Source organism: Epinephelus fuscoguttatus, linkage group LG7 (assembly GCF_011397635.1).
Source record: "Epinephelus fuscoguttatus linkage group LG7, E.fuscoguttatus.final_Chr_v1".
Taxonomy (NCBI): Eukaryota; Metazoa; Chordata; class Actinopteri; order Perciformes; family Serranidae; genus Epinephelus; species Epinephelus fuscoguttatus.
In genome coordinates, this window is record NC_064758.1 from 34,178,531 (window position 1) to 34,193,562 (window position 15,032).

Below are 15,032 nucleotides of genomic sequence, written 5' to 3' on the forward strand. Positions count from 1 at the left end.
GTGCAGTATGAGATTTTGTATCTGCTGAGGAGGGGGACGTTTCTCTGAGCTCACCTTAAATCTTACGTTAAAGACATGTAAGTATGATTTGTGATCATGGGCCGGGGTGCAACTTACACAGATGTGATGTGGAGCAAAAATACTTACAACAGACTTTCATTGTGCTTGTGTCTCGCAGTTACACTTATAAAATGAGAAGTATTTGCATATTAATAGATTCTGGATTTTTCTATGACTAAGAAGAAGTAGATCTTTTTGTGGAAAAACCATATCAGACATAAATTATTATTCAGTATTCTTGTGTCATAAAAAGATCTGGAGGGGATCTTAAATAGGGATGGGAATTAGTAAGATTTCATGGATAACAATGTCCCTATTGATTCTGCTTATTGACCCTGATTCTTTATTGTTTCCCTCATTGATTCTGATCTATTTTTCCGTGCGGGAAAAAGTAGACCCACTGTCCACAGCTTTTCAGCATCAATGCAGCTGTTGTATTATCTCTCTGAGTCTGAACACTGTGTAAAAGAAATGAGAGAATATTTGTACAGGGTTAGTTTTCGTTCTGGTTTTCTTAGTCAAAGAAAAAAATTGCAAAGTCTGCCTGTGTGACGTTATTATAACAGGATATTTGCCCTCAGTAACGGACGTGCTGCACGGTTGGGATGCAGTGGCACATTCCTTGAATTTTTTTTTTGTTGCAAAGAACACAGGTGTTTCCACCTTACTTGAAAGGATCATTTTACAGATATTACAAGCAGCCTTTACTACCAAAAAAATCTGTCTGGAGCCTGATCTGTCTAACCCTAACCCTAACACTAACCAATACATATTTGTGCCTTGTAGTGATTTAATCTACATTAGCCTATAAACATTCCTATTAGGTCTGAATGAGCATTCATTGTTTTGTTTTACATCCAAGTAGCTCTCTGCAGTGGGCTTTTTATGATTATCTGGTACATAAACTTTGCAGCATTAGTGGTGAAAGCAAACAAATCTCTCCACTCACAGTGAAATTCTGTTTTCCTCCGAGACGTTTCCTTTTTTGGATTTGGAATCAATAGCTAGCCTCACTAAGGAGACTCAAGACCATTGTCTTTGAGACCATTGTTATTGAGATTTGGCAAATTTTAGGAAAAGTCTTCAGGCTGTATATAGGCATGACGCACATAGTTGACGAGATGTTAAAACATTTTTTTTATTCTGTGTGTAGGCTACACATTTATACAACTGGAAAATGTAAGAATCACTTCAGAGCTACATCGGCGAACTTCAAACCTGAAATATCACCTCAACGCAAAGCATTTAGCAGTGAACCCGGAGGTTCGAGCTAGCACAGCCTCTGATGCTAACGCTAGCAGCCAGCTTTGTCGAGCCACACTCGATCAGGCGTTCGTCTACGTGTGACCGACTGACTAACTCCCTTGCAAAATGGATTACAACTGGTTGGTTTCGGTGGTAGAGAACAGAGGGACAATTGTGTCCAGCAGCATATTCAGCAGCTTTACTACAACACATCTGCCAAAATTCATTTGAATTGCATTTTTTAAATACTCTCACAGTAAAAATTGATGTACGCAATTAATGTAGAGTAATTAATCACAGAGCATGTAATTAATTAGATAATTTATTTTATTGCTTGACAGGCTGAGGTAAAAATAAAAAATAAAGAGCCGCCGCAGGTTTCTTACCCCTGCTTTAGACCGTTTCTTCCTCTCCACCATGACTCCATGACTCTCGTCTTGTTGGGTTAGGGTTAGGGTTAGTTAACAGCAGTGTAGATGCTGGGACTGTCATCATCAACTGTCAGAAACATGCCGGTACTGATAAAAGGAATTGATAAGCTTGGAAGCGTACGATTACAATAGATCGGACAACTTGGAAGTTTTTCTCAAGTGAAACTGTTCCCATCCTATATCTTAATTAAAGACTTTTTCTCAGCCTGTTAAGAAACTGTAAATTCTTCAGTATATTTGAAAAGTTAACAATCAACTGCATGACTTTCACTGGACAGCAATGTTTTGCCCATTATAATATTGAAACTGCTATCTATAAGTATGTCACATTCCTCCGCAGGTAGAGAAAATACTTTAACTTTTGGGAAAAATCAAAACTCAAACATGCACTTTCAAACAGTTACAGTAACATGCTCACTTTTAGATTAATGGTTAAAACACAACTTAAACACACTTTGTGCAAACTCTTATTGATTTAAATACCTACACATTAAGAATCTATCCAGAAAAATTATACCCCAAATCACAACCACTGAGATCCACACACATAAAAGGTAATTTCAGTCCTCATCCATTCTCCCACCAGGGGATGCTCTTTCATCAATTAGCTCAGAGCACTTTATCTGACTCTGATACCTCTGTAATTGCGCATGGTGAAAACAAAGTGGGACCACACGGTGACTTATGAATATCACAGAGCTATTAACGGAGTGAGAAAGGTCTAACTAGCGAGATTTCACGTCAGACTGAAGCCAAGAAACAGCGCTGCAAAAACACCATCCTGCAACAAGCTGCTCGTGACGATCCTTTTGTTTGTCTCCATCAGACTGCAGGTGTCTCGTTCACTGAGCACATCAGGCCCTTCTGGCAGACTCCACGACCTCTCAGCTGGAACACAGCTCGGTGATTATGACCCTACATGACAGTACATTGATCCACTCACACTCCCCTGCTGATCACAACACCCCAGCGTGCTGCAGCTGGCGTCACTCCCCAGGAGACAGTTACTAGCAAGGAAATCAGTGATAATGGGAAGCATCTGGATGCAAGGGTGAAGTCTAGACTATCAGTTATGTCGGCTTTACAACCAGGAAGACAGGAAAACAACTGAACAAACAACTACAACTAGCTGAACTGAGTAAACTATTCCGGGTAGACGCTCTGGATTTACATATGTGAGATCTGCATAAACAAACCAACACAGCATATTATCAAAATAAAAAAACGCACAACGCTAAACCTTGTATCTAGAGTTGATTAATCAAGTAGTTGACTGACAGAAAATCAATTTCGCTATTTTTTTTTTTTCATTATTTATTAAATTCAGTAAGTATTTTGGGGATTTTGACCGGATGTCTTTATCAAAATGTGGTCCACGTTTTTCACAAAATGTCACATTTTATACAGTAGTAGATAGTACAGTAGTAGTTGTTATGCATCATTTTGTGCCTCCTTGTCGTCACTCTCTGAGGTAATTTTGTGTCTTTTTTAGTCATGTTTTGTCTCATAGTAGATGTTATTTGTCTCTTTTGTTTGTTTTGTGTCTGTAGTCGATTTGTCTCTCTTTATGGTTGTTTTTCATCTATTTGAGGCCATTCTGTGTCTCTTTGAGGTCAGTTTGTCTTTGGGTGTTTCACTGTGGTTGTTTTGTGTCACCTTGTAGTTATGTGTCTCTTTGTGGGTTTTTTTTTTTTTTTTTTATGTTTTTTGTCCTCTGAAGACTTTTTCTTCTTTTTTGTAGTCATACTTTTTTCCCTGTGGTTTTGTGTCTCTTTGTGTTTTTTTTTTTAATGTTTTTTGTCCTTTGAAGACCTTTTCTTCTTTTTGCAGTCAAACTTTTTTCCTGTGGTTTTGTGTCTCTTTGTAGTCTTTCGTGTCTCTGAAGTATTTTTTGTCTCTTTGTGGTTGTTTTTCATCTGTTTGAGGTCAGTCTGTCTTTCTTTGAGGTAATTATGGGTCTTTTTGGTCATTCTGTGTTTCATTGTGGTTGTTTTATGTCTCTTTGTCATTGTTTATGTCTATGAGGTAGTTCATTGTCCTCTGAAGACTTTTTCTTATTTTTTGTAGTCATACTTTTTTCCCTGTGGTTTTGTGTCTCTTTGTAGTCGATTTGTCCCTGTAGACAGTCTGTGTCTCCTTGTGGTTGATCGGTGTCTCTTTGTGTTCGTTTTGTCTCTTTGTAGTTGTTTATGTCTCTAAAGTAATTTTTTTCAGTGTCTCTTGGTAGTTGTTTTGTATCACCTTAGAGTCGTTATGCATCTCTTTGTGGTTGTTGTTTGTCTCTTTGTAGTTGTTTATGTCTCTGAGGTAATTTTTTTGTTCTTTATAGACATTGTGCTTCTATTTGTCGTCATTCCTTCTTTTCCATATGGTTGTTTCTCTTTGTCATCGATTTGTTTCTCTTCATAGACATTCTGTGTCTCCTTGTGTTTGTTTTGTCTCTTTGTAGTTGGTTTGTGTTTGTTTGTATGGTCATTTTGTGTCTCTTGAGGTTGTTTTGTGTCACCATGAGGTCGTTTTATGTCTCTTGTAGTTGTTTATGTCTGAAGTTTTTGACCTTTCGAGTCACGTTGTGTCTCTCTGAAGTCGACTGGTGTGTCTTTGTGGTCATTTCATGTTTCTCTGCAGTTTGCATCTCTGTGTGGTCTTTTAGTGTCTCTTTGTGGTTGTTTTTAATCTCTCTTTGGTCGGTGTGTGTTGAATTTGAAACTCTGAGCCCCTGGGCTTGTGCTCGGTAGGCCCGTTCAGTAATTCATCCATGCCTTACTATGCTGCTTATCCATAATCCACTTTTGCTATGTTGTCAAACAGGAACCTTTAAAACATTCAACCTTTTCATTTAAAAACCGTTAATAAATGTCAAAAATGAAACTGGTATAAACTCTAACTGGTGTAAACCCTGTCTCTTGCAAACACTGCTGCCATGAGATTCACAGCCTCAGATGCAAGAGCTAAACAAAACAGGGTACGCTGTTAAAGCATCCCAAGAGATAATCAGGTTCTTTCCAGGAAGCAAGGACCAGTTGGGATAATTTGAACTTGCCGGGTCCTATTTCTGTAATCACGTTCCATGACCTTCATAATTCCCTGTTCATCAGGACGGCCCGCTCTCGCTCCCCTCTCCTCTCCTCTCCTCCCTCTGTGCTTCAACATGGAGCATCTGAGGACAGTGAGGAGGAGGATTTCATACAGCACATACGTTCCTACAGCAGGGTGAGTGAGTCCATAACGTTTTCAGGTTTATGCAAATGAGGACGTTGTACAAACATAATCATGCAGCTTTTTCCTGTCACACTGAAGGCTGATTTGTCCTCAATTTCCCTTGGAGGTTACAATAACAATCAACACATCCTCATACTGTAAAGGAGAACAGTCACAGCTGAAAAACATCACTCAGCCCCGATTTTAACACACAATAACCATGAGAAAATGACCAAAGTTCATCTGAAAGGGTTTTATAGAGCTGTGACGCCGCCAACAGGGTCAGCGGAAAAGTATTTATATGTAACTGAATTGTTAAAAACTAAACCCTTCCTCGTTCGTATCATTGTCACCCATGCTTTTACTTGTGTAGCTTCCTGTAGCTAACAGTGGTCAGGTGGTCTGTTGGATCACAGGTGTGAGGGGGCGTGGCCTGGAGCACAAAGGACAGAGAAATGTTTGGGGTGGAAAGAAGGGCTTTTGGAGGTAGACAGAGGAGTTATGAAAGATCCTGGCAGCTGAGAGGGAGATGGAAGAGGACACTCAACTTTTTTTATGGTGGTATCTTATCCAAGGAATTCTGTGAGATGTGAGGACCATAACAACTGAGCACAGGACTGCAGAGCAACTCTAGGCCGGACTACTTATTCCCAGTCCTGTGTGTGGTGAGTTTGATTCTTTTGAGGGGTATTTGCAATGTGTTGCTGTTTCAATTTATATTTTTTGCATTTTGAAGGAAGGACATATATTCCATTTTTGGTTTTTGGACATTTTGGTTGGACTATACAGACTCTATATGGAGGATTTTTCTGAGTTGGACTAAACTTGTGGACGTTGCAGTTATTCATGGCGGTTGTTTTCATTTAGTGCCGAGTATTGATTTTTTTTTAAATCATATAAATTATTTATATGATAAATACAAATTAAACTTGTTAGCTTACTACATTTTTCAGTCCACTAAATACAATTTGCTGCTACAAAAAATGGCTGAAGTGAGATGAACAGACTGAAAACTTTATCTTATTAGATAAAACAGATTTTTACACAATTTACAGTTGAAAAGGGTAATATACATTGCAATATTTCTTAATGCAATTTAGAATCGCAATAATATTGTATCTTGATTGAAGTATCTTGATTCCTACCCCTATTTACACACATTAAGTAGGTTCCTTTGTCACTGCAGGAGGACTTTAAAGGTGCCAGATTTTAATAAATGGATCACAGTAACTCTCAAACTGGAACTAGGCCTAAAACTTTAGCTGACTGTTCCAGAGCTGTTGACTAATATTGTTATTTTTTAACTGCTGAACAGTGGAGGATGTGCAAGCTGTCTTTTCATGCAGAAAGCAATGGCCCATGTACTCATACAGTCACAATATTTAAGAGATGACCGCAAGACGGTTCCAGGTTTGAGTCCGCCAGCCAGCGGAGGCCCTTCTGTGTGGAGTCTGTATGTTGTCCCTGTGTCAGCGTGGGTTTTCTCTGGGGTCTTTGGCTTCCTCCCACAGTCTAAACACACGCAAGTTATTGGACTCTAAATTGCCCGTAGGTGTGAATGTGAGTGTGAATGCTTGTCCGCTTCTTATGTAAGCCCTGTGATAGTCTGGCGACCTGTCCAGGGTGTACCCTGATTCTTTCCAAGTGTCAGCTGGGATAGACTCCAGCCCCCCACCCGCCGACCCCCATGACCGTGTAGCAGGATAAGCTATTACGGAGAATGAATGAATATTTAAATCATTTTTTAAAGCAAAAATGACACAAATGAGCTGGCCTCAGCTGTCAAATAAGATAAGATTGATCTTTATTGTCTCTCAAGAGAAATTTATCCTGGGCATATCAAAAAAAAGTACCGGCGTCTCACATCAGTGTGTCTGGAGCTGCTGCTTTTCTTTATCATACATGAAACTAACTGAGTGTCTTTGAGGTTCTGGTGGTCAAAACAAGCTACCTGCCAAAAAAGAAGTGCTGTTTTAAGTGTTGTGGCAGTCTCCACTGGTCACCAACAGAGGCTGACAAAGATCACATTTTCCTAATATTAATACTCCTGACGCAAGATAAAAAAAATCCAAAGTTTGTGAGAATTTCCAAGTGCAGAAATGCAAAGCCTATACATGTGCTTTAAAAAGCCACAGAGGAGGTTACGATGCAGCAAAGCGATCATGTCTGCAGAACAAGTTGTTAACTGCAGCCACGACACCTGTCTGTGTCATTAAGCTCTTCGGTCCGTCTTAAGATCATGGACGAAACCCTTCGGCCTCTCAGGCATCTCTGTCTGGGATTCCCCACGGGAACAAGCTGCTCCCAGTACCAACTTTCATAACTGTCCACCTCTGACTCCGCCTCCTGTCACAGGCAGATTTAAATGTACCGGTAATTATATTCTTTTCATAACAAACAAATCTTGACACAGGTTTACAGCCAATCTGCAACACTCTTTAAAGATACACTAACAATGTATTTGATGTGCAATAAGTTCAACACTTTATATAAGTGGTGTTTCACCTCAATACTCTCTAAATACAGGCTGTATATACTGTATGTGTAGCAAGCAACCTAAAGTTTTCACCTCACTACCATCACTTTCATTGCTGTATGGACCAGTTTGTTTGTGATTTTAGCCTAAAGCTACAGTGGGTAACTTGACCCAAGAAAGATAATTTGTGAAATAATCAGGCTCCTCTGGCTCCTCCTAATGCTCCTAATGGCATCTGCAAGAATCCACTGCGCCTGAATAAAAACAACCAATCACACCCAGGAGGAGTCTCTAACGCAGCATTTTCACTGCTGGTTGCTGTTGCTCAGCCAGTGTTTTTGCAAAGTTCCTCCTGAAGCCATGCACTGAAGATACTGAGCTTGGCTGAGAGCACACTCCTCCTGACTCTAATTGGTTGTTTTGTTCAGGCACGGGGATACTTCAAATGTCATTAACAGCACGAGGAGGAAGAGGAACATGATTTTTCCACAGAGTGTTCGTCTCATTTTCATATGAAGACTTCTCAGTAAGATGACCTATTCATGTTGATTTCCTTTGGTTGCATGATCATGAAAATGTTTTGTTTTGTTTCAGAAAGGAACCTTTTTTAATGGCTGAATTTCTTTGCCAGGCCTGGGATAGAAGGCAGAGTATTCTGTTTCCACACTGAGAAGTTAGATAACATGTACTTTGGGTTGTTACTGCAGCCTGCTTGTAATGGTGTCTTGTAAACCCATGAGGGTTGGGCACATGTAAGTGTGCATGACACAAATAAAAAATCAACCAACCAATCAACTGATGCACTACAGTCAGGATATAGTGATAGTTTTAGCAAATATGACAAAATGTTTTTTATTATAAGAGTTACCTCCTGTAGCTTTGACTGATTGAACTATCAAACCAAGCTGAGATACTGTGACGTGATATACTCTCTGCCACAGCATGATAAAATAACATTATTACTCTCTGTCCGACCCCAAACACACTGAGTCTGCCCCACAAAGTAAAGCCGGTTATATCCAACAAAGTAAAAAGTCACAGGTTTGATTCCGGCCTTGGGACCTTGTTGTATGTCACAGTCACACCAACCCATTCTCATTCCTAACATGTCAAATACCAGCGCTTTGTCAGTGATCTCAGCGTCAGATACTGACACACAGAGGTACCTTTTGCCGCAGTATGATACGCACCAGGTGGCGGCAGTTGCTGACCCAGTGCACATGTCAAATACTGCTGTTTTATCAGTGGACATCCGCATGAGATACTGACCCATAAAAACACAGCATTATAAAACACTGTGTGGCGGTAATTTGTAATACCCCTGGAAACTACATAGTATAAAGAGTGAGAATTTCTATATAGGGTGGATGGGTCTAATAAAAATCTAGGTTCTCACCCAGGAAGCCCGCTGTTTATTTCCTGTGAGAAACCGAAAGTCAGTGGAATTATTTCAATAACAACGTGATGTATGTCACATGATGTCACATGACCCTAGTTACAGCTGTAGTTATTTTAAGCCATACAATGATGTTTTTTTCTGAACCTAATTACCTACTTTTGTTGCCTAAATCTGAGGAAATAAGTGCTTTATATACACTGTACGTTTATTTAATTTGAACAGACACAATGCATGTAACAAAGGCAAATTGCAGCTCCGGAGGTGCATGCAGCTTTTTAGACCCTCTCCAGTGGCTCCCTGTGGCTGTCACATAAATTTATCTGGAAATGAATAATAGTTATTTTTCAACATCCAGATTTTCATTTGTCATGGCTGTAGACCTAAAGTGATTATTGCATTGTACAACTGTAAAAATGTGCAGCCTATATGTTGTGCATCATACGTCTACAACCTGGTGCCTTTTCCTCTAAATTTTACTGAACTTCAGTAGTGGCAGTCTCTCCTACAAGGCTAGCTGTGGATTCCAAATCCAAAAAAGGAAAACGTCTTGAAGGAAACTAGAGGATTTAATAGCATGTGGACAGATTCATTTGCTTTCACCACCAATGCTGCAAAGTTAAAGTGCTAAATAATCATAAATAGCCCATTAAATGCCATAAAAAAAACCCCTCTAAGATAATATCTGGATTTATATGGACATTTTGAAAAATATCCAGCTTCTGTCACAGTTAGACCTGCACTTTAGAGAGCACAACTAAGACTTCAGCTTCAGTTTGACTCTGCATGCCAAGTACGGCTGCAAATAATGATCCCCCAACTCTCAGTTTCAGATATAACACATCCACTGCTAAATTTATACCGCTTATTTACACTGCATAGAAGACAAGTTTCACCGTCTGTCTCACGTCTATGTTAGGAACAAAAAGTCTGGCACATCGTCTGCAGCCGTCTGAGCGCTCTGTCAAATGGATAAGACAGCAAGAAAACAAAATAATCTTTTGAAAGCTAAAATGACATTTTGTCACACTTAATATTTTAAATTTAGAAACAGCGGGGGTGGACATCATACACCTCAATAATCAATCAAAGTTAATTATATCCATTTTGCGCAACCAACGTCTCACAGCACAGTCATCATGACTATTATTATACTGGATCATCCTCATGTGATGGGAAGAGGAAGTGGGATACCTTCAATCGAAACAACTGTTCAGACAACTTCACATATTCCAAAGGAAATGACATGAAATAATCTGTGATACTTCACATCTGCTGAGGCCAACCGTCACTGCTGCTCCGCCAGCAGCAGCAACACAACAGCTCAGATTCAGCCCTTGTATGTGTAACAGTATAATGACATTTCGCTAATGAAGAAATGAGTTTAAAAAATGCAGAAGTGGGTTAAAGGTTAGGACGGAGCAAGATGACAGTTTTTTCTCCCTCAACTGGTGTTTTGGCTGAATTCAGAAAAGGAGATAAACTCCCAATCTGCAACAAAATGTCCAGAGGGGGAAAAAAATAACAGGAGTCGACCCAACGTCTGCAATAAGAGCTCTGTCTGAGCACAGTGGTGTACTGTCCTCTGTATGTCTCAGCCTGACAATGAAGCCATGTATAACTACCGCTGAACAACATAACGGAGACGCGTAGACACAAAATACAGATAATGAGACACCATTCTGTTAATAGCTGTATTGTCGTCATCATCGCCGTCATCGTGATCATCACAGAGGCAAAGTGAGTTTCACAACTTCCCAGTTGGATCACAGCTGTAGAGTGTTTCATAACGTATAAATCACCAGAACAGGGACTCATGTTTTTTCATCATAACTAAAAATAAACCTAGTAATATTATGCATCAGAAAATATTCTGATACTCTATATTCAGCACACATTTCAACTCAGGTCAAACCCACTAAACGACATCATTAAAGGACTAATTTGACATTTTGGGTTGCTTTTTTGAGTTTGATGAGAAGATCGATACCACTCACAAGTCTCTCCATTAAACATGAAGCTGCAGATGGTTAGCTTAGCATAAGCACCAGAAACAGGGTTAACTGGCTAGCTGGCTCTGTCTAAATCTAAAAAAAAATCCTCCTTCCGACACCTCCGCAGCTCTCTAATTAACACGCCACATCTTGTTTGTTTAATTCATACTGAAACCAAAGTGTTAAAATGACAAGTTGTGGTTTTTATGGGAGTCTTGTCAACACTGGGAGATGCCGGAAGGTTTGTTTTGTTAACTGTGTACAGAGCTAGGCTCGCCGTTTCCCCCTGTTTTCAGTCTTTAAGGTAAATTGCCTCCTGGCTCCAGCTTCATACTCGACAGACATGAGAGTGGTATCGATCTTCTCATTTACCTCTCTGCAAGAAAGCAAATAAGCGTATTTCCCAAAATGTGAAGCTGTTGAGCTGGGCGATATAAAGAAAATCAAGTATCACAGCATTTTTGACTGTTGGAGCTTTCACACAAATAATCTTCAGTAATGTTGATATAATGACTAAATGGATGAAGGCAAATAATAGAACAACAAGAACAGTTTATAGTAAGTTCAGAATATTACATCAGGGGTGGGGGAATAATTGATACAGCATAGTATCATGATATTCTTGTGTGGCAATATCACACAGTGCCAAGTATCAATTTTTTTTTACATCCTCCCGAGACCTGAACTTTTGTTTGGTTTACTTTTTTAATTTCTCCCAGCTATTTGGGATCAGTGGGACCAGATAAATATAAAAAATGAAACGCTGTCAACAACAGTTAAGTCCCAGTATCCTCTAACAAGATGATAATAAAGTCCTAATGTCTTCAAACGAGTGACAGTGTCTTAGCTTGTTACTGTTGATAAAATTGGAAACATTTGTTGCCATACCAAACTATGAACATGATCAATCATAAATAAACAAGTTTCAACCATAAAATGTGATCAGGTTTTGTACTTTGGCCACTTTGGTTTCGGGATCAGCTGCAGATTGACTTGGCAGAGATGGCTGCCATCTTGTTTTTTCATGGATTAGTGTATTGTGCTCTTACTACAACAAGGTGGCACAAAAAGTGTCCACGAATAAGGACAACAGGTCGCAGTTAAGCAGAATAAAGTACTGTATTAGGTAGAGTAAACCCAAAATTTAATGTCCTCATGAGGACACAGGGTCTCAGGGTCTCAGGATATGCTGCAAAAAGTGGCTTAAGTGAGATGAACAGAACTCAGCACATTGCAACATATTTAAAATTACAATAATATTGTATTGTGACTTAAGTATCATGGATCTCCTGGTGATTCCCACCTCTAATGTCTGCCCTGAAATACTTGGGATTAATGATAATATTGTCTTTTTAAGATCATTTTACAGCACTGATATAATGATTATATAATAGCATAAAAATGCAAGTACACCTTTCAAAGAGCAATGAACTTTTAATCCAAACAAAAATTAAAGTAAAACATGTCTCAGTGCAGTTTTTTCTGTTCGTAAGGCTGACGAATGGTGGTCTTAGAATGGTGGGGAAAACTGTTTATCCTCCCCTGAGACCCTGTGTCCTCATGAGGACATTTTAGATTTACTGGACCTTATCCGTCAATTTGCTTAACTTAGACCTGTTGTCCTCGTTAGTGGACACTTTTTTGTGCCATGTAGTGGTAGTAAGAGCATAATATACTAATCCATGTAAAAATAAGATGGCAGTCAGTCTGCAGACGATCCCGACACAAAAGTGGACAAGGTACAAAACCTGATCACACTTTATGGTTGACACTTGTTAATTTATGATTAATATCGTTTCTAGTTAAATATTGTGTAAAAATTTAACCAAATTTAGCAACAGTAACAAACTAAGACACTGTTAATCAGGAAGTACTCATTTGAAGACATAAGGAATCTTCATAAGCTCGTTGAAGGACACTGGGACTTAATGATCGTCTCGTTTGAGGATATTGGGACTTTATTTATTTTGTTGTTTTTATACTTATCAGGTCCCACTAATCTCCAATAGCTAGGAGAAATTAAAAATGCATACCAAAGAAAAGTTCCAGTCTCAGGAGGATATTCTAGCATTTTGTTGGCAAGAATTTAGGTTACATTTTTATGTAAACAGACGCATGTAAACACAAGGGCATTATCATACAATATACATGTATGCACATGACCTTGATCATTTTTGCTGACTTTGATAAGTCAATAACCTTTGAAACCAGCAAAAGACAGTATATTCAATATTACGATATCCAAAATCTAAGACGACATCCAGTCTCACATCCTGTTATCAATATAATATTGGTACACTGTCCAGCCCTGTGTTGCTTCAACGTATTCCTAAAATCCCTGGAGAGATTATTAGTAATTTGGCAGCACTAATGTAAATATGACATCATACAGACACACTGGACAGCACACCTGCTGTGCAGCACTTCCAGAAAAAGGGTGAAAGGTCACATCAGACCACAGAGACCTGACTCAGCTCAATCCTGACTGTGTGGAGAGGCCTCGACGTGCCTAAGCTGAAAATAGCTTCCTGATAAGTCAGTGTTTGTGTTCACATCCTGAGACCCCAGAGGAACTTTTAATGTGTGCAACACTTATTCTATGAAGGAGGTTTGTTTTGTCAGGATTTGGTGCACTTTGTCCAACGATGACATGCAGAATTTATTTGTCAGCGCACACACAGAAGCAGACACTTGATTCAAAAGCAAATTTTGATTCTGCTACTGGAGTAGTTAACATTATCTGTAAACTTTTTGCAGTGTTTTTCAGAAAAGCTCCACTACAAAAAGCATCTGTCACTCTATCTGTAGAAATATTTTAGGTATTTAACTACCACAATTTACTTAAATAAAGCAACATTATATGACTAATCAGACCTGATATTGTTATCCTGCAGGATGCATTTTTCCATGCACACTGCCGTGCAGAGACACAGCCTATGTATTTCAGCAGAGTCCCATGTAAACGGCAACACACCCATCAGCTTTATCAGCACGTCGACCATCAACACAAGTGAGACTGAGCGGTAGCATCTCATCAGACTGACCTGTCTGCTCCTCTGCGAGCTAATATTTGAAGTTGATGTTGACAAGACAACACCCAAGTGTTGCATAACTTCATGCCAGCAGGATAACCATAAGGAACGAGAGGCAAGTTGACTCCCAGTCCGGAGCTCAGCCTCGGTAACATCAGTGGAGAAAGCCTCACACATGCACCGAGCCCTGGACAACATTTCCCAAAGTCCACAGCCTAATTATCACCCAAACACCAAACCCCCGCTCCAGCGTGGGAAATAACTGTCCACACAACTGACCTGTTTTTCAAGGGTTGACTCTTCAATTCGTAATACGTTTTAGGCTCCTCTTGAAACTCCTCTCCGACCTCGAAGTCGGGAACTATCCCCGATTCGGACTGCATACTTGCAGAGGTCAACTTTTGGAAACGTTAAACCCCTTAACAAAAAAAAAAAAAGCAAAGCAAACCCAGACGGGCGATATTTGTGCCGCCGTACTTCGCTCAGTACCAACCGCTGTCAACGCAAGCCGCCTCTGTGCAGACACCCGGAGCTGTGTAGTCCTGCACAGCCGCCAGCACAGCGCTGCTGACCGGCTGCAGGAGACCAGCCGACTACCACTACCAGCATGCACCTCGGCTGTCAGTGTCAGCATGGTTTTCATTGGCTGCAGCATCCGAGGGGATTTTACACAGCCTTATCTGCTCACACAGTGAAACTCGAGCGTCACAAAGTTTAACTTCCTTCAATAATAATTACTAATCATGTGAACAGCTGGTTATCGATATGATGGGTTTTATTGATTAACTATAAACTCTGCTGCTGTAATAATGCTTTATAACCTTTTTAGAGACAATGACCTCACATAACACCTGACTCTACTGCAGGCATGTACATTTGTAATAATAACAGGTTGGAAACCTGTGCTGTGTGAATTTAGGTAAATTAATCTCCATTAGGGGAGAGTGGGGTTGGTTGGAACATTTCTGTCAGTTGGGACACCTTGTTCTGGGCTAATGAGTGATGATTAGATGATTTAAAAAAAAAGCAGTCTAAAGCTGAACACCTTATATTTACGATACATTTGTTTATACAGAGAAAAAGATCACATCTGGAAACTCATTTTATTTTAATAAATTACTGAGATAGAATGTGGCTGTCTTTTGAGTCGTCATTTCAATGGCAGTATCCGCTCATGGTCACCATAGGCCAGTGGTT

The 15,032-nt window shown here is 39.7% G+C and overlaps 1 protein-coding gene across 2 annotated transcripts in view; it reads right to left on the reverse strand.

The window, feature by feature from the left end:
* The window catches only part of LOC125891407 (microphthalmia-associated transcription factor-like), a 47,288-nt gene extending 32,758 nt beyond the window's left edge, over positions 1 to 14,530 (reverse strand). Inside the window, exon 1 of one of the 2 annotated variants that reach the window (XM_049580679.1) lies at positions 14,115 to 14,530. In XM_049580679.1, the coding sequence (XP_049436636.1) occupies positions 14,115 to 14,218 (104 nt within the window). In that variant the 5' untranslated portion in view covers positions 14,219 to 14,530. The remainder of the gene's footprint in view (positions 1 to 14,114) is intronic. The other variant, XM_049580680.1, reaches the window with a different exon arrangement.
* Between the last annotated feature and the right edge of the window lie 502 nt (positions 14,531 to 15,032).